The 13,475-nt window shown below is 52.3% G+C and overlaps 4 protein-coding genes across 4 annotated transcripts; 1 reads left to right on the forward strand and 3 right to left on the reverse strand.

Moving 5' to 3' along the window:
• Positions 1-2,573: 2,573 nt before the first annotated feature.
• Positions 2,574-4,326, reverse strand: J4E85_000494 (uncharacterized protein; the record flags this gene model as incomplete). The annotated part of the gene is made up of 2 exons (XM_051464784.1): positions 2,574-3,915; positions 3,962-4,326. 2 exons carry the CDS (start codon positions 4,324-4,326, stop codon positions 2,574-2,576), a joined length of 1,707 nt encoding a protein of 568 aa, XP_051331305.1.
• A 2,459-nt stretch (positions 4,327-6,785) lies between these two features.
• Positions 6,786-8,318, reverse strand: J4E85_000495 (uncharacterized protein; the record flags this gene model as incomplete). The annotated part of the gene is made up of 1 exon (XM_051464785.1): positions 6,786-8,318. One exon carries the CDS (start codon positions 8,316-8,318, stop codon positions 6,786-6,788), a length of 1,533 nt encoding a protein of 510 aa, XP_051331306.1.
• A 406-nt stretch (positions 8,319-8,724) lies between these two features.
• Positions 8,725-11,167, forward strand: J4E85_000496 (uncharacterized protein; the record flags this gene model as incomplete). Its single annotated transcript, XM_051464786.1, has 2 exons — positions 8,725-10,298; positions 10,348-11,167. 2 exons carry the CDS (start codon positions 8,725-8,727, stop codon positions 11,165-11,167), a joined length of 2,394 nt encoding a protein of 797 aa, XP_051331307.1.
• A 106-nt stretch (positions 11,168-11,273) lies between these two features.
• Positions 11,274-13,089, reverse strand: J4E85_000497 (uncharacterized protein; the record flags this gene model as incomplete). The annotated part of the gene is made up of 4 exons (XM_051464787.1): positions 11,274-11,606; positions 11,658-12,518; positions 12,675-12,872; positions 13,033-13,089. 4 exons carry the CDS (start codon positions 13,087-13,089, stop codon positions 11,274-11,276), a joined length of 1,449 nt encoding a protein of 482 aa, XP_051331308.1.
• Positions 13,090-13,475: the final 386 nt, after the last annotated feature.

A 13,475-nucleotide genomic window follows, 5' to 3' on the forward strand; every position in this document is an offset into this window, starting at 1 on the left:
ACGAGAAGAATAGAATCTACTTCGCTTACAACACTTTCCCTGTCACGTCGCTCTGCCAGAATCCGTGATCATGGCTGACACCTTTGCCTTGTGACGTACATGTTCATGGTACTCCCGAGTATCACGCCATCAACTTGCGACAACGACATCGACAGCGCGCATGCACAATGACGCCACATCACGCAGCCCAACCACCAGGTTTCCAACCACCTTTCCCAGCATAACCAGGCATCAACAAACCTTCGCGAACCCAACACCACGGTCCAACATGACGTTGCCAGACCCTCTCTACAGTGGACCTTGGGTCTCAACTTTCCAAAATCCAAGTTTCCTCTTCCTACAACACCTTCGGCTCCGGAAAAAAAGGCATTCTTCCCAGGACCGACTGAGTTCCGCCGTCCCCACCAGCACCCTGCTTTGCCGCGGACCGAAGGCGTCCAAAGACCCAGTTTTGCGCTGTGTTTCTTTGGGCTTGGCTATCGCAGGGTGACTGATGTGGGGACAGGTACCCTTGTTTTGTCCCTGTTAGGGAAGACGAACGAGGCGAACAGAAGGAAACTGACTGGACCACGAAACATGCAGCCTATCGGCTAACACCGACAGTTTACAGACACCCGACATGTGTAGCGTATGTACGTGTCGGCTGGATGTGTGAACTCTGTATGCTTTTTACTCGGGTACGCAAACGATAGTACTCCGGAGTAGTTGCTAGAGCCGGAGGAAAAAGACTTGACAACGCCCTCTCCGCGTATACCTGCAGTGCGACAATGATGGGAATTTGCGTTGCCTTTGCTACAGTGCAGGTGTAGTCCATGCGTTCCCCTCCGTCGCTTCATCAATCATACCGCCAATGAGATGAGTATCTCGACTCACCATCAGCATCCATGCTCGGCTATCCTGACTAAGTCGCAATAGACACCGTTCTGTCCCCCGACGCGACGACCGTTTTACTCCACCCACCGCCCATCCCTTCTCCACTCCACCATCACACGGTCACACCCACGACGCACCCCACCTGCCAGATAGACACGAGATACAGCAAAAAAAAAAAGCAGCCTCACTCAGGCGATCTCAATATCCGACCCAACCCTGTCTATAACCCGCCGTCCGAAATTGACGAACAAAAAGGACCCTTCAGCCCGTGACTTGACTCGGCGCTGCCGCATTCCCCTTGTTCTCGCCGTGAAAACCACCGACCCCGATCAGATACCCGTTCATCTCAAACTTACCAGACAGCAACAGCGTTCCGACGACACCCTTGTGATCGCCTTCTTGCCGCCTTTCTTCCTTTCGAATGTAAGATTTCTCCGTGTGGCACGTGCATACCTGGGTGTTTGTGGCCGGGATATGCCTTAATCTCACGACCACGACTACATGACTACGGCTACGACTACGACGACAACGGGGTGGGTTGATTACTGTATTGACATTTGCCGTCATGTCCCGTCTCATGTCGCGTCGCGTTCCGTGTCGTGGTCGTGTTATGATTGTTCCTTCGTCAAGGTGAAACACGTTAGGGTCCGCGAATGCGCTCATATCTTCTGGAAAAGGAAAGAGCGTCTTGGCCGCATGGCAAACCGCGTCGAAGGAAGATAAGCTTGTGGAGGAGGGATGCAGGAACTTGTGATTGTGATAGCGGAGGGACGGAGTATGGCGTGCATGTGAATGTGGTTGTGGCTGCGTAGGAGTATGAGGGCTGTTTGATCGTCCGCGAGGGATGCGTGTGGAGATGAGACGGGAAGTGGATGGGAAGTTAGGTGATATGATGACGGACGATAAGGTAAGGGAAGAGCAAGAAAACTATCGTCGTCATTTTGGTCGTCGCAGTTCTATCGAACGGATCCTTTAATTGACATCTTTGTTGTCTGTTAAAGTGAACAGCTTAGCGCAGCAACAAGACCCCACTATCACTGCGTTACAGGTCTGACACTTTCGTCTGGCGTGTCATTTCTCCTATCGCTTTGGTCTGGCTGCGCTTCTTTGCCACCATCCTGTCTTCGCTCAAATGTCACTCCAGTCTGGCTTCTCATTGAAGCGCTATGTATCACGTCCAATCCTCTGGTGCACTTCATCCTTTGACCATGCATAAAACCTTCTTGTGCGTGTACAAAATTTGGAATACATTTGTTAGACCCTCGGCCGACTATGCGGCGGCCCGGGGTGTTGGTGAGCTCGTCACTAACCGCCAAATCATGTGCTCTGTGCTCTGAACGTGTTCATTGATTCTTTGTTCGTGCAGTCGCCAACTTCCATCTCTATGTCGAAGATAAAATTTACGAATACCATAAAGTTGAGGATTGCACCCTTGTGAAGCAAGAAATTGAGGAGGTGTTCTGCAGTCTACATTGGTATTAAACCAGAATTGGCAAGATCTTTGAGCGATGGAGACTTCTGATTTGTTTGGTTCGACGGCGGTAAGAGGAGATACAATGCGAGGACGCCGAGGTGCCTGAACAGGAGACTTTGCGCCAAACATGTATGGACACTTAGTAGCGGATGTAGAGTCGGGTTGGCTACGGTGAAAGAGATGTTGGTTGTGTAGCATATGTACATGAGCGGTTTGTGACATCGATCTAGTAGTCCCTGAACTCAGGCCATTGTTGTGTGACGCGCTCTGGCGCATTGATAGTAGGCATCTCCTCTGCTGTCAAAGTGACAATGTTATCCAGCGTGCTTTCAATCTTTATTACCAGGCTACGAGGGGACTGAGGTATATCGTAGCGTATCAGTTGGTTTCTCGGCATCTTTTCCTTCGCGAACCACTTGGATATGGAAGCTGTGGTCGGCTCCTCGTCCAAAATCCACCGATGAATCTTGTCCACAGTCGGTCCATATTCTAGACAGTCTACGAGACCGAATGAAGCACGATCTACAGCGTCAAGTTGTATATGAGACCATCCCAACGCATACAGAGTAAAGCTAAAGGTTGTGGTAGCTTCAGTGACAGTCCCGTCAGGGGACTTGGCATCGTAAATGAGTTCGTAGCGCAGGTTCAACTGGAACGAATCCCAACGAGAATCGCCAGAGACAAAGAACAGCCGATCTTCTTCATCCCATCGTTCAGATGGCCACATCTTGACTAACTGAACTTCCGGTGGTAGCTTGACGCGCACGGGAAATTCTCGCATGAAATCTAACAGCCTTTCTGCGTGTTGGAACCTTACCGATGGATCCAACCAATCCGAGAATCTTGGTATTGCCGGTATGGCAGTAAGGAGGTATCGTTCGACAGATCTTCGCTCGTGAAAGGCGCCAGTAGCATACTCTAGAAGATCATACGGTCCCTCTCTCAGGTACATTTCTGGACCAACTTTGCGCAGTCTTAGCGCCAAGTGCTTTCCCGTTTCGATTGAAAAGCTGTTCAACTGCATAACACAGCCGTAGTCTTGAGCCCAAAGGTTGCGCAGACGCGTTTTGATGCCGACGTTGGTAAAGGAGAACTCGTGAGCTTCCCTCCCATACATGCGTTGCACGATGTGACCATTGACAAAGTCTTTTGGCGAATGCGCGAGAACACCGGTAAGCGTCCATCTGTCAACCCCTGGAGGCCGCACGCATTGCCAAGCAAAGATACTGAGATCGGCTTTCGAACGAATTATTTCCTCTTGAAGTCGCTGGAAAGCCTTTTCAGCCTCGCCGTACAGTAATGGGAGATTGACGCCAAAGATTCCAAGTAGGCAGTAGGCTATATCTTCAGTCCGCGTGGTATTTCTCTTTGCCGCCCAAGACATTCTTGTTGCCACTGACACCAGGTCCAATGACCGATTATGCAGTAGGATCTCTACGCCAATGCCAGTGATGGTCGACAAATTATCGACAAGATCCGTTTTGAGACCGATGTAGTTCCATCTGGCATTATAGAATTGAATGTCGCGTGGAGCAATCAGTTCTTGGAGAGTCCAACCACGCGTGAACCTAGTATGCTCAGTACGCAAAGCGTAGACGGAGTAATTGGGCGTACCAGCGGCATTTCGGTAAATCGACACTTATCGCTGCAGCGGAAGCCAAGTCCTCCAGATGGACGTAACAGACTTTTGCATCTTTGTACCATCGATACATGGAATTGATCGCTTCCGTAAGCTCAGCGCTACTGCTTTTGTCAATGCAGCAGGTATCGATCCAACAGTGCGTAATACCAGCTTCTTTCGCGATCTCACACGTCTTGACAATCTTCCTGTAGCCTCTCATGGAGGCATCACGGGTTTCAACGTAGTCCCTATACGACACCTCCTCATTGCCCCACGTGTGCGATAGAATTGCGTATGGGGGGATCGATGCGCCTATGAACTCTTGGAATTTCCGAGTCCTTGTGTTGATAAGACGCATGTTGTATGCCGGAGGCGGAGATCTGGAAAGCGGGGAAAGAGGATGTGCCAGTATCTCAGCCTGACGGGTAGAGGAGCTGAAGATGCATGTCGCTTAACTCAGCCCGGGCATGCATCCTCAGATAGGTAAGACGCATCCTTCTTTGCTGTTAAGCCTATCCATAATATCTACGTGATGATAAGTTTGAGAACGCGATGGGTCTTGTATCGTAGATGACTGTAGTTCGTGGTGTGAGTGAATGGCAAAGTCACACGTTCACAGACGCGTTCGCAGAACCGCTAGCTTGTTCCATCGTTAGCGCCAACGACGTCATGGTAATTCGCGTCTGGCGTGACGACGGCTCCACTTTCACAAGCTTCGAGACGCGCATCTCTCCCCGTCAAACCTCTGCCGAGTGATGCTTGTGGCTTAGCAAACATGGCATCTGCGAGCGATGTTCTTACCCTCATTAGCTCTTTGACACTCCGTCTGAGCATATGGATCTTTCTGCGATGGGTATGCATGAGAGAATGACTGCTTGATGCATGTAGCTAACCGTTCTGCAGATACCCACAACGATCGTACCTGCACTTGCGACCGCACTCACGCTCGTCTACATCCCCTCCTTCTTCACCAGCTTCCAGGACACGGCGCAATACAAGATCATATCCGATGAACTTGATATCATCGTGAAGGAAACTGTTGGTGGACGCGGTGATGACTCCGGCGAAGAAGTACAGCTTATCGACGGTGCAGATGATGGGCCGCTGAAAGAGCTTGACGTCCAAGAGACTGTCCAATATGAAGAAAGAGAGCCCAAGGTGCTGCGTACACTGCTCACTGGGCTCCCAAGCCCTTCATCAGCCATGTGGAGCTGGATCACCTTTGGCATCAACATGGCTCTGATTGCCATGGCCTTAGACGTTGTCTATCGCGCTCCGTTACTCCACCAATGCCACGATGCGAGCTTTGCACGCGTCGGCTACGTGTCGGAAAACAGCGCAAAGATCCTAGTGCGAGAGCCGTACGCCTTTGACGTGAAGGTCCTCTATCGCTCCATCGATGGAACCGAACGATCGTGGATGCACAAGACCCACCGCGCCAGCCAACCCGAGTATTGGCTCACCAACGAGACCGACTTCACGACCGTCATGAACATCGAACACCTGCGACCCGATCTGCCTTACGAGTACATCGTCGAGACTTCGCGGGGAAACATATCAGGCACCTTCACGACCGCGCCGAAACCGGGGCGCATATCGATGCTTAAGGACAACAAATACACTTTCGTGCACTCGAGCTGCATCAAGCCTCGCGTCCCGTACACGCCCTTCCAGCACCCTCTCGAATTCCCCGGCATGAAACACCTAGCGCGCTGGCTACCAGAGCTTAAGCCCTACTTCATGCTGTTTCTCGGCGACTTCATTTACGTCGACGTGCCACATCGTCAGGGTAGCGATGTAGAGACCTACAGACGCGAGTACCGACAGGTCTACTCTTCGCCATCATGGCCGGCAGTGAGCGAGAACCTGCCATGGATCCACGTCATTGACGATCATGAGATTCACAATGACTGGAACAGCAACATGACGGGTGTAGCAGTCCCAGCCTACGACGCCTTCACGCACTACAACGCCGCGCCCAACCCTCCTCCTCATCGCGAAGGTGTCACTTACTTCTCTTTCACACAAGGCCCAGCAGAGTTCTTCCTCCTCGACACGCGACGATACCGTACCCCCGCGAGCAAAGACGCTTCTGACCCCACGAAAACCATGCTCGGTGCCCAGCAGCTCTCCGATCTTCTGGACTGGATACATAAACTACCACCTCCGGGTGTTCACTGGAAGTTCATTGTCACGGGTACACCCTTCACAAAGAACTGGCAATTCGGGTCGGAAGACACATGGGGCGGGCATCTGTATGAGCGCAGACGTATCCTGGAAGCTGCCTGGGACCTCTCTTCCGCGCACGATATCGGCGTCGTAGTCCTTAGCGGTGACCGTCACGAATTCGCCGCTACGTCTTTTCCACCACCGAAGGATGGCAAGTGGCCTACGAGCGCTACGGTACATGAGTTCAGCACCAGCCCGCTGAGCATGTTCTACCTGCCCTTCAGAACATACAAGGAGACAGATGACGAGGATGTATGCCTCAAGTACCTTCCCGACGGAAACAGCAAGTTTGGTGCTGTAGAGATTACCACACCTGAACATGGCGAGCAGAGCTTCGTTAACTATAGGCTGTTCATCGACGGAAACGAGGCCTGGACGCACAGTATCAGCACACCACCGGGGAGGAGTGGTAGCCATAGGGCAAAGGATGCCGTGTGGGGATAGTGGGTGCCTGGAAATGGCAGGGTCGAAGGTGTTCTCGTTAGTTTTAGGCAGATGTCTTTTCTTAGGAATGAGGAGCAGAGCTCCAGTTCTGAAGAATAGTTTTCGTAATCTGGGTATCTTCTATTGATATAGTATGCTCCAATTTCAACCCCACTTCCTCTTCGCTTTCTCCTCGTCTTCCTTGGTCCACTCCCGTGGTAGTACTGCGAAGACAAGATATGAGGTATGCGTCTTGAGCTCCGGCTCAGTCCTATGCACCAGCCTGCCCTCCTTGAACAGTGTCCGGCTCTCCATGTCCTTCTTCGACTGAGCAAGCCTGTCATGCTTACTCGGCGGCACGCCTTCCATCTTCTTCTTCTTGCCCTGGCCCACGCCTTCTTTATCCACATTCTCCCCGCGTTTCCGCGCCTCAGCCTTCCGCATAACCTCCTCTTGCTTCTCGCGCTGCATGCTGTGGAACACTGCCGCACGCCCTTCCACATCCCTGAGTCTTTGTACCGCTTCCTGCACATTCGCGGGATGCGCATTACCGCCGCGAACACCTTCTTCTTGCAGACCGACGCGCTCACGACGTACATCGAGGCGCTTCGCATTGATCTCCACCATGTCTATTTCCACCCAGCCGAGGGTGCGGAGGGCTGAGACGGTCTTTGTGACTTGTTCGATGCAGGGCGAGAACGTGCAGATACGGACTGCGTTGCGCGGGTTGAGGGGGCTGCGGAAGGGTTTCGAGGAGGAAGTGTTCGGTGGTGGTGCTTCGGTTGCGGGTTCGTCTGGTGTGGATGGGTCTGAAGCGACGGACTTCAATGCGGCGGAGGAGGGAGGGGAGCGCGTGAGGTGCTTGAGCGCGTGCCATGGTGCTGGCAGATCGAGGAATACGCAGTCGGCGTCTGGGCCTGTCGAATCTTCGAGATTGAAACCGTCGTTGTATACGTCGCGATGTGTTACTTTGACTAGAGGTCCCAGGCCATGCTCCTTGATCTCGAGCTGTAGCTGCTCTGCGCGCGGTTGATGGTACTCAAAGCTGTATACACCGCCGGTCCGCGTCTTGCGCTTCCTCTTCTTGGACGTGCCTACTGCATTCTCCTCGTCGCCGTTTGTCTCGGGCTCTGTAGCTTGTGTCCCCGGGTAGCCATTGTAGACGGCTCGTACCGATGCATGCGTAAAGCTTCCGCTGCCTGCGCCGGCCTCGATTATGTGGTCGCCCGGCCTTGCGCGCAGTCTCTGCAAGATGTAACTGTAATCAGGCGTGTATACGACTTGGGTGCGGTGCGGTAACGATATCGTCCACATCTCTGGCGTAGGTGGTATGAGATGCGCAAAACCACTACTCGCTGCGGCAGCCTTCACGATGTCCTTCTTCGCCGCATCCGGCTCGGCGACTGGTGTGCCCTCTCCTTCATCTTTGGTGTCTCTCTTGCGCTTCTTGTTTTTTCCGCGCGATCCAGTGTCAACGAGTGACGCAAGGATTTGCGTACCCCAAGGCTGACCGACGAGTGTGCTATGTGGGAAAGAACCGAATCGCGTGTTCTCGACCTTGCCTTCAGGATAGTCGGAATCGGCTTCAGGTCTCAAGACGGCAGGAATAAGTTGATCGCGGCGCAATTGTAATATACCGAGATTATCTGCTGTCGCGCAAGTCCCCGGGTCAAGGAACGGGGAAGGTGTCGTCGCCATGGGTGTAGGAAGTCGCGACAGACCAAAGATGTGGAGATGATGCGATCGCGACTCGGAGCTCCAGAGAACAAAAAGATATTCAGCGGGGAGCTTTCGAAGACGCTATTGGAGGGGAACGCCAAGCCCTCACTGACAGGGATTCTTATTGCTCACCCATAGACCACCAACAGAACGTGACGAGAACATCACTTACTGACTCACCGTAAGCGGCTCCCGGACTTACACCTGGCCTGACTACTACCACCGTTTCCCGTCACTCCTTACAGTCCCGTTTCCCGCCACATTGATGGTACTTGCTTTCCGGTCTTTGTCCCGCACCGTCAAATCGCCTTCCCCACTTCTACTTTCGAAAACCAACTGCACTTGGATACATCGGAGTCAGATATCGCCAAGATTAGTAGCCAACATGGCGACACCGGCGCGCACCCAACCTCCATGGAAGGAACCCAAAGGCTCAAGCCCAGCAAAATTGAAAGTCTGGAACTCTTTGACGAGATCAAAGAATGACTTCATACCTATCGACCCTGAAGGCAAAGAAGTCAAGTGGTACAGCTGCGGTCCTACCGTCTACGACGATGCACACTTGGGTCATGCTCGGAATTACGTCACAAACGACATTCTGCGGAGAATTCTGGCCCACTACTACGGTTACAGGCTGAAGTTCGTTCAGAACATCACAGACGTTGACGATAAGATCATCCTGCGCGGGCGCCAACAATATCTTCTTGCCAAGTTCAAGGCCGATAACCCAACTGTAACGGATGAAGTTGTCAACACCACCATTAAAGCTTTCGACGCATATGTCAAGAAGAACCTCCCTCTACTCAATGAGGATGTCAACATCGGCAGCTTCAACGGCGATTCTGCGGAGAAGTATGCCAATGTCATCCAGGGCAAGTCCGTCGACGGTGTCGGTCCACCAGGCGACAAGGAAGCGAAGATCAAAATGCACCTCCGGACGGCCAGCACAGCAGTCACGTCGTTGCTGGCTCCATCGAAGTCGACCCCTGAGGACGTGGAGATTTTCTATGCTGGCGCTGAGGACGTACTGTTACCTTACCTCGACTCACTATATGGTTCAACTATTGATGCCAGCGACCACTCGGTTTTCACAACACTCACCAAGAAGTACGAAGCGCGCTTCAACGAAGACATGCGAGCACTCAACGTCCTCGATCCGGATGTCGTCACTCGCGTGACTGAGTACGGTGATGATATCGTAGCTTTTGTGGACAAGATTATCAAGAACGGCATGGCATACAGCACATCGGATGGATCTGTTTACTTCGATATTGAGAGTTTCGAGAAGAGAAAGGGGAACCACTACGCACGCTTGGAGCCATGGAACAGAGGTGACACCAATCTGCAAGCAGATGGCGAAGGTGCCCTGTCAACAGTCAAGACCTCGGAAAAGCGCAACGACTCTGACTTCGCGCTCTGGAAGTCATCGAAACCGGGAGAACCAGCATGGAAGAGCCCATGGGGTCCGGGTCGGCCAGGTTGGCATATCGAGTGCTCAGTCATGGCTTCGGCCGTTCTAGGCGAACAGATGGACATACACAGTGGAGGTATCGATCTCTGCTTCCCGCATCACGACAACGAACTAGCACAGTCAGAAGCCTACTGGCAAAAGGAAGGTGGTGCGCAGTGGGTGAACTACTTCCTTCATATGGGTCATCTGTCTATATCAGGATCCAAGATGTCAAAGAGCTTGAAGAACTTCACCACAATCCGCGAAGCCCTGAGTCGCGGTGATTGGAATGCACGGAGTTTGCGCATCATCTTCCTTCTCGGAGGCTGGCACGACGGTATCGAAATCACACCAGACATGCGAAAGTCGGGTTCATCATGGGAGAGCTATGTCACCAACTTCTTCTACAAAGTTCGGGATCTTGAAGTACATCCAAACATCAGTTCGACCGGTGCTGAAGACGAGAAGGTGAAACAGTCTCTCGAATCTGCGAAGGAGAAAGTACACAGGTAAGACACGAGAAGATGGATATCGAAACTTTTACTAATGTAGCATCAGTGCGCTAGCCGACTCGTTCGACACACCTACCGCTATGCGTGCGATTTCCAGCCTCATCACCGAATACAACTCAGCCGACAAGGCTGGACTGTCTGACGATGTCTCATTCGACGTCGCTCGCTACATCACTCGCATGGTCCGGATATTCGGCCTTGACGGTTCAGCTGACCCTTGGGATGGTGGCATCGGCTGGGCTGGCATTGACATTCCTTCAGCCGCCAAGGAGCACGTATACGCTGTTTCACGTGAGCGCGACCAAGTAAGGCAGCATGCCATCGCCGGTGATCTCAACGAGAACCTAGATTCTATCATCGCCCAGCACAACCCCGCGAAGCAACAAGACATAGAAGCAGTCCCATACGCCGAAGTCCTTTCTACTTTCCAACAGTCTCTACAAGACCTTGCGAAGAAGCAAGCGCCCGCGAAAGACTACCTCGACCTGTGCGACCAGCTCCGCGACACGCACCTGTGGGATCTCGGTATCTACCTCGAAGACCGCGAGAACGCGCCCGCCATGGTCCGCCCCGTCGACGCCGAACTGCAAGCCGCTCGTTCACAGAAAGAGGAAATTGCTCGCCAAAAGGCTGAAGCTAAGCTGAAGCGTGAACGCGAGGAGGCGGAGAAGAAGGCTAAGCTTGCGGAACAAGCTAAGATCAACCCCAAGGATATGTTCCGGACTGAGGAGTATAGTGCGTGGGATGAGGATGGTCTGCCGACCAAGGATAAGGATGGCGCTGATGTAGCTAAAGGGAGGGTGAAGAAGCTTAAGAAGGAGTGGGAGAAGCAGAAGAAGTTGTTTGAGGAGCATATGAAGGCTTGAACTGATAGTATTTGAAGCACGTGGGGCCTGTAAAACATGGGCTCGCGAAGCATTTGAGGCATGTTGAGCCTTTGATATGTTCAGCATAGTTCTAGCATCTTCTAAGTCAATTGAAGTTAGTCGACCCAACAAAAACCACCAAGACGGCACAATAGGCTGCGGCTGCGGCAAACAACTCATGCCTCTTCGCCTTCGTGAGCAGCGACATCGCTGCAGCAAACAGCAGCGTGAAAACCATCAAAATGCCGATAGCCGCAAATACGCATTCCGTCGTCTTGATAGTCGAGAGACGATACATCGCCAACACCGGAGCTACCAGTAGCAAGAAAAGCGCAATAGTAATGAAGAGATTGACCAGCGTCGAGACCCTCGAAGGAGCAAAGTAGTAATTTCTCTCATCCGTGGATTTACGCCTCTGGTCCTCGGTCCGGAAGAGCCACTACGGGTTCGTAAGTAAAGCCCGGACACCTTCGAAATATAGAATACTCACTTGAACAAGTGGGCCATCCATCTTATGCAGCATCGCTTCGACCATACCGTCGAAACCCGCCCACTCCCTCCCATGTCTGAGCGTCACGATATCCTCTTTCCAGAGTATGTAATCTTGCTCCTCGTCCACAAGGGGCGCAATATTGTGGAACCAGTTCCTTACGCTTCGGTAATCACGTTCGGTTGGTCGTTGGAAAGAGACGAGCTCTCTCGCTTTGATGAGTAACTCGTCGTATTGGTTCACTTTGATTCTCAGTTCCTCTAGAATGTCTTCTCGCGTTCGGGCTTCGTCTTCGTCTCCGTCTTCTTTTGCTTCTTTTTTCTCTTGTCTGCAGGCTGCGACGTCGAGATCCCAGGATCGCAGGCGCTTCTTGGAGGCCTCGTCGGGAAGGGTGTCGTGGAAGCGGTCAATGTTGTCTAGCTCGGCTTCGAGCATCTGAATGCTGCATTGGAGGCTTAGGAGGAGACGTGCGTGGACGTTGCTAAAGCCACGGTAGAGCATGAAGTTTTGTTCACTTGAATTGTAGGCTGCGAGTCGTGCGTAGCCGTTCGGACATTTTTCGAGTGTTCGTACTTTGGTTGGATATGGCCCTGACCCACCGGGTGAGAAGATAGGCCCATCTTCGTTTTCACCATCTTCGTCCTCGCCAAGGGGAGACTCAGGCTTCGCCTGCTGTTCTACATCTGCTGGCTTTTTTCTTGGTAGCAACAGTCCGAAGCTGTTCGCTACTTGTCGCAGTGAGTTTAGAGTTGTGCTGGAACGAAAAGTGGATGATGAAGATGCGTTAGAGTACCGTGTACAGGGGCTGGAGAACTCCTTCTCCGTCGGCGATGCGGGGGGAGGACTCATGATGGAAGGGGTCTGAACATGAAGAAATTATCAGACGATGGAAGATATGAGAGGCGTCTCTAGCAGATAGGAATAGTTGACATCCTCAGCTGGGAACTAAATACTGATATGCATCTTGACCGGTCAAGCCTCGTTATACTGATTGGTCCAGGTGTCTCATTTAATCACGTAGACATCGGCCTGAGGAAACCACTTCCCGTTCATGTAGAGCTTCGTGGTATCGTCCTTCGTCTCAGTAAGTTGGTACTCTGTCTTTCCTTTCGCGTTCTTCTGGCTAAACGCGACATAAAGCTTCTTCCTCTTCAGCTTGTTGTTGATGGTTTCTGTGATCTGGATGTTGTTTCCGGGAACGTATTTTGCGACGGTCTGCGACCAATCAGCGTCTAGACCGACCCTCGACAGGGGAGTGCATGGCGCTTACTTCAGCCCCCAACCCTTTCGCTGTCCCTGCACGCTCCATCGCACCCTTTTCCGTCTGCCCATAGTTAGTGCGCAACACACAAGGAACTGATAGATAGAGCCATACCTGTTGTTGGTCATTGATATGCCCCTCCGGCGTTGTTTGTCGTCCTTCGTCGGCCATGACTGCGAGTAAGAACCTTGGAAGAGTCGGAAATGGGCCTCGTTGTCAGCCTTTCATATCAGGCTGAGTCAAGGCTTTTAAAGCCCACTAAATCTTCAGCTGAAAGCCCCTCATTGTCGACATGGTGGGCGAGGTGCAGCGTGCCGGTGAGCTATCATTGCTTTTCTCGCAGGCAGCAGTTTGCCTATTGTTACTGATCGTTCGCCTATCCTGACCCCGCCAATAATCGCATTACGCTAGGCGTTCAACGAGGCGGAGTCCGAGAAGCATTAGCCTTTGGAGCGTGGAGGACCTTCCATGTGATCGTGTGGCTAGTATTACCTGCATGCTGGCTAATCAATATATTCAGTGGCTGACAGGCATGATAGGGGCCATGACCAAGCACA

This window comes from Alternaria conjuncta (assembly GCF_024043145.1).
Source record: "Alternaria conjuncta strain BMP 0040 chromosome Unknown scaffold_1, whole genome shotgun sequence".
NCBI classification, from domain to species: domain Eukaryota; kingdom Fungi; phylum Ascomycota; class Dothideomycetes; order Pleosporales; family Pleosporaceae; genus Alternaria; species Alternaria conjuncta.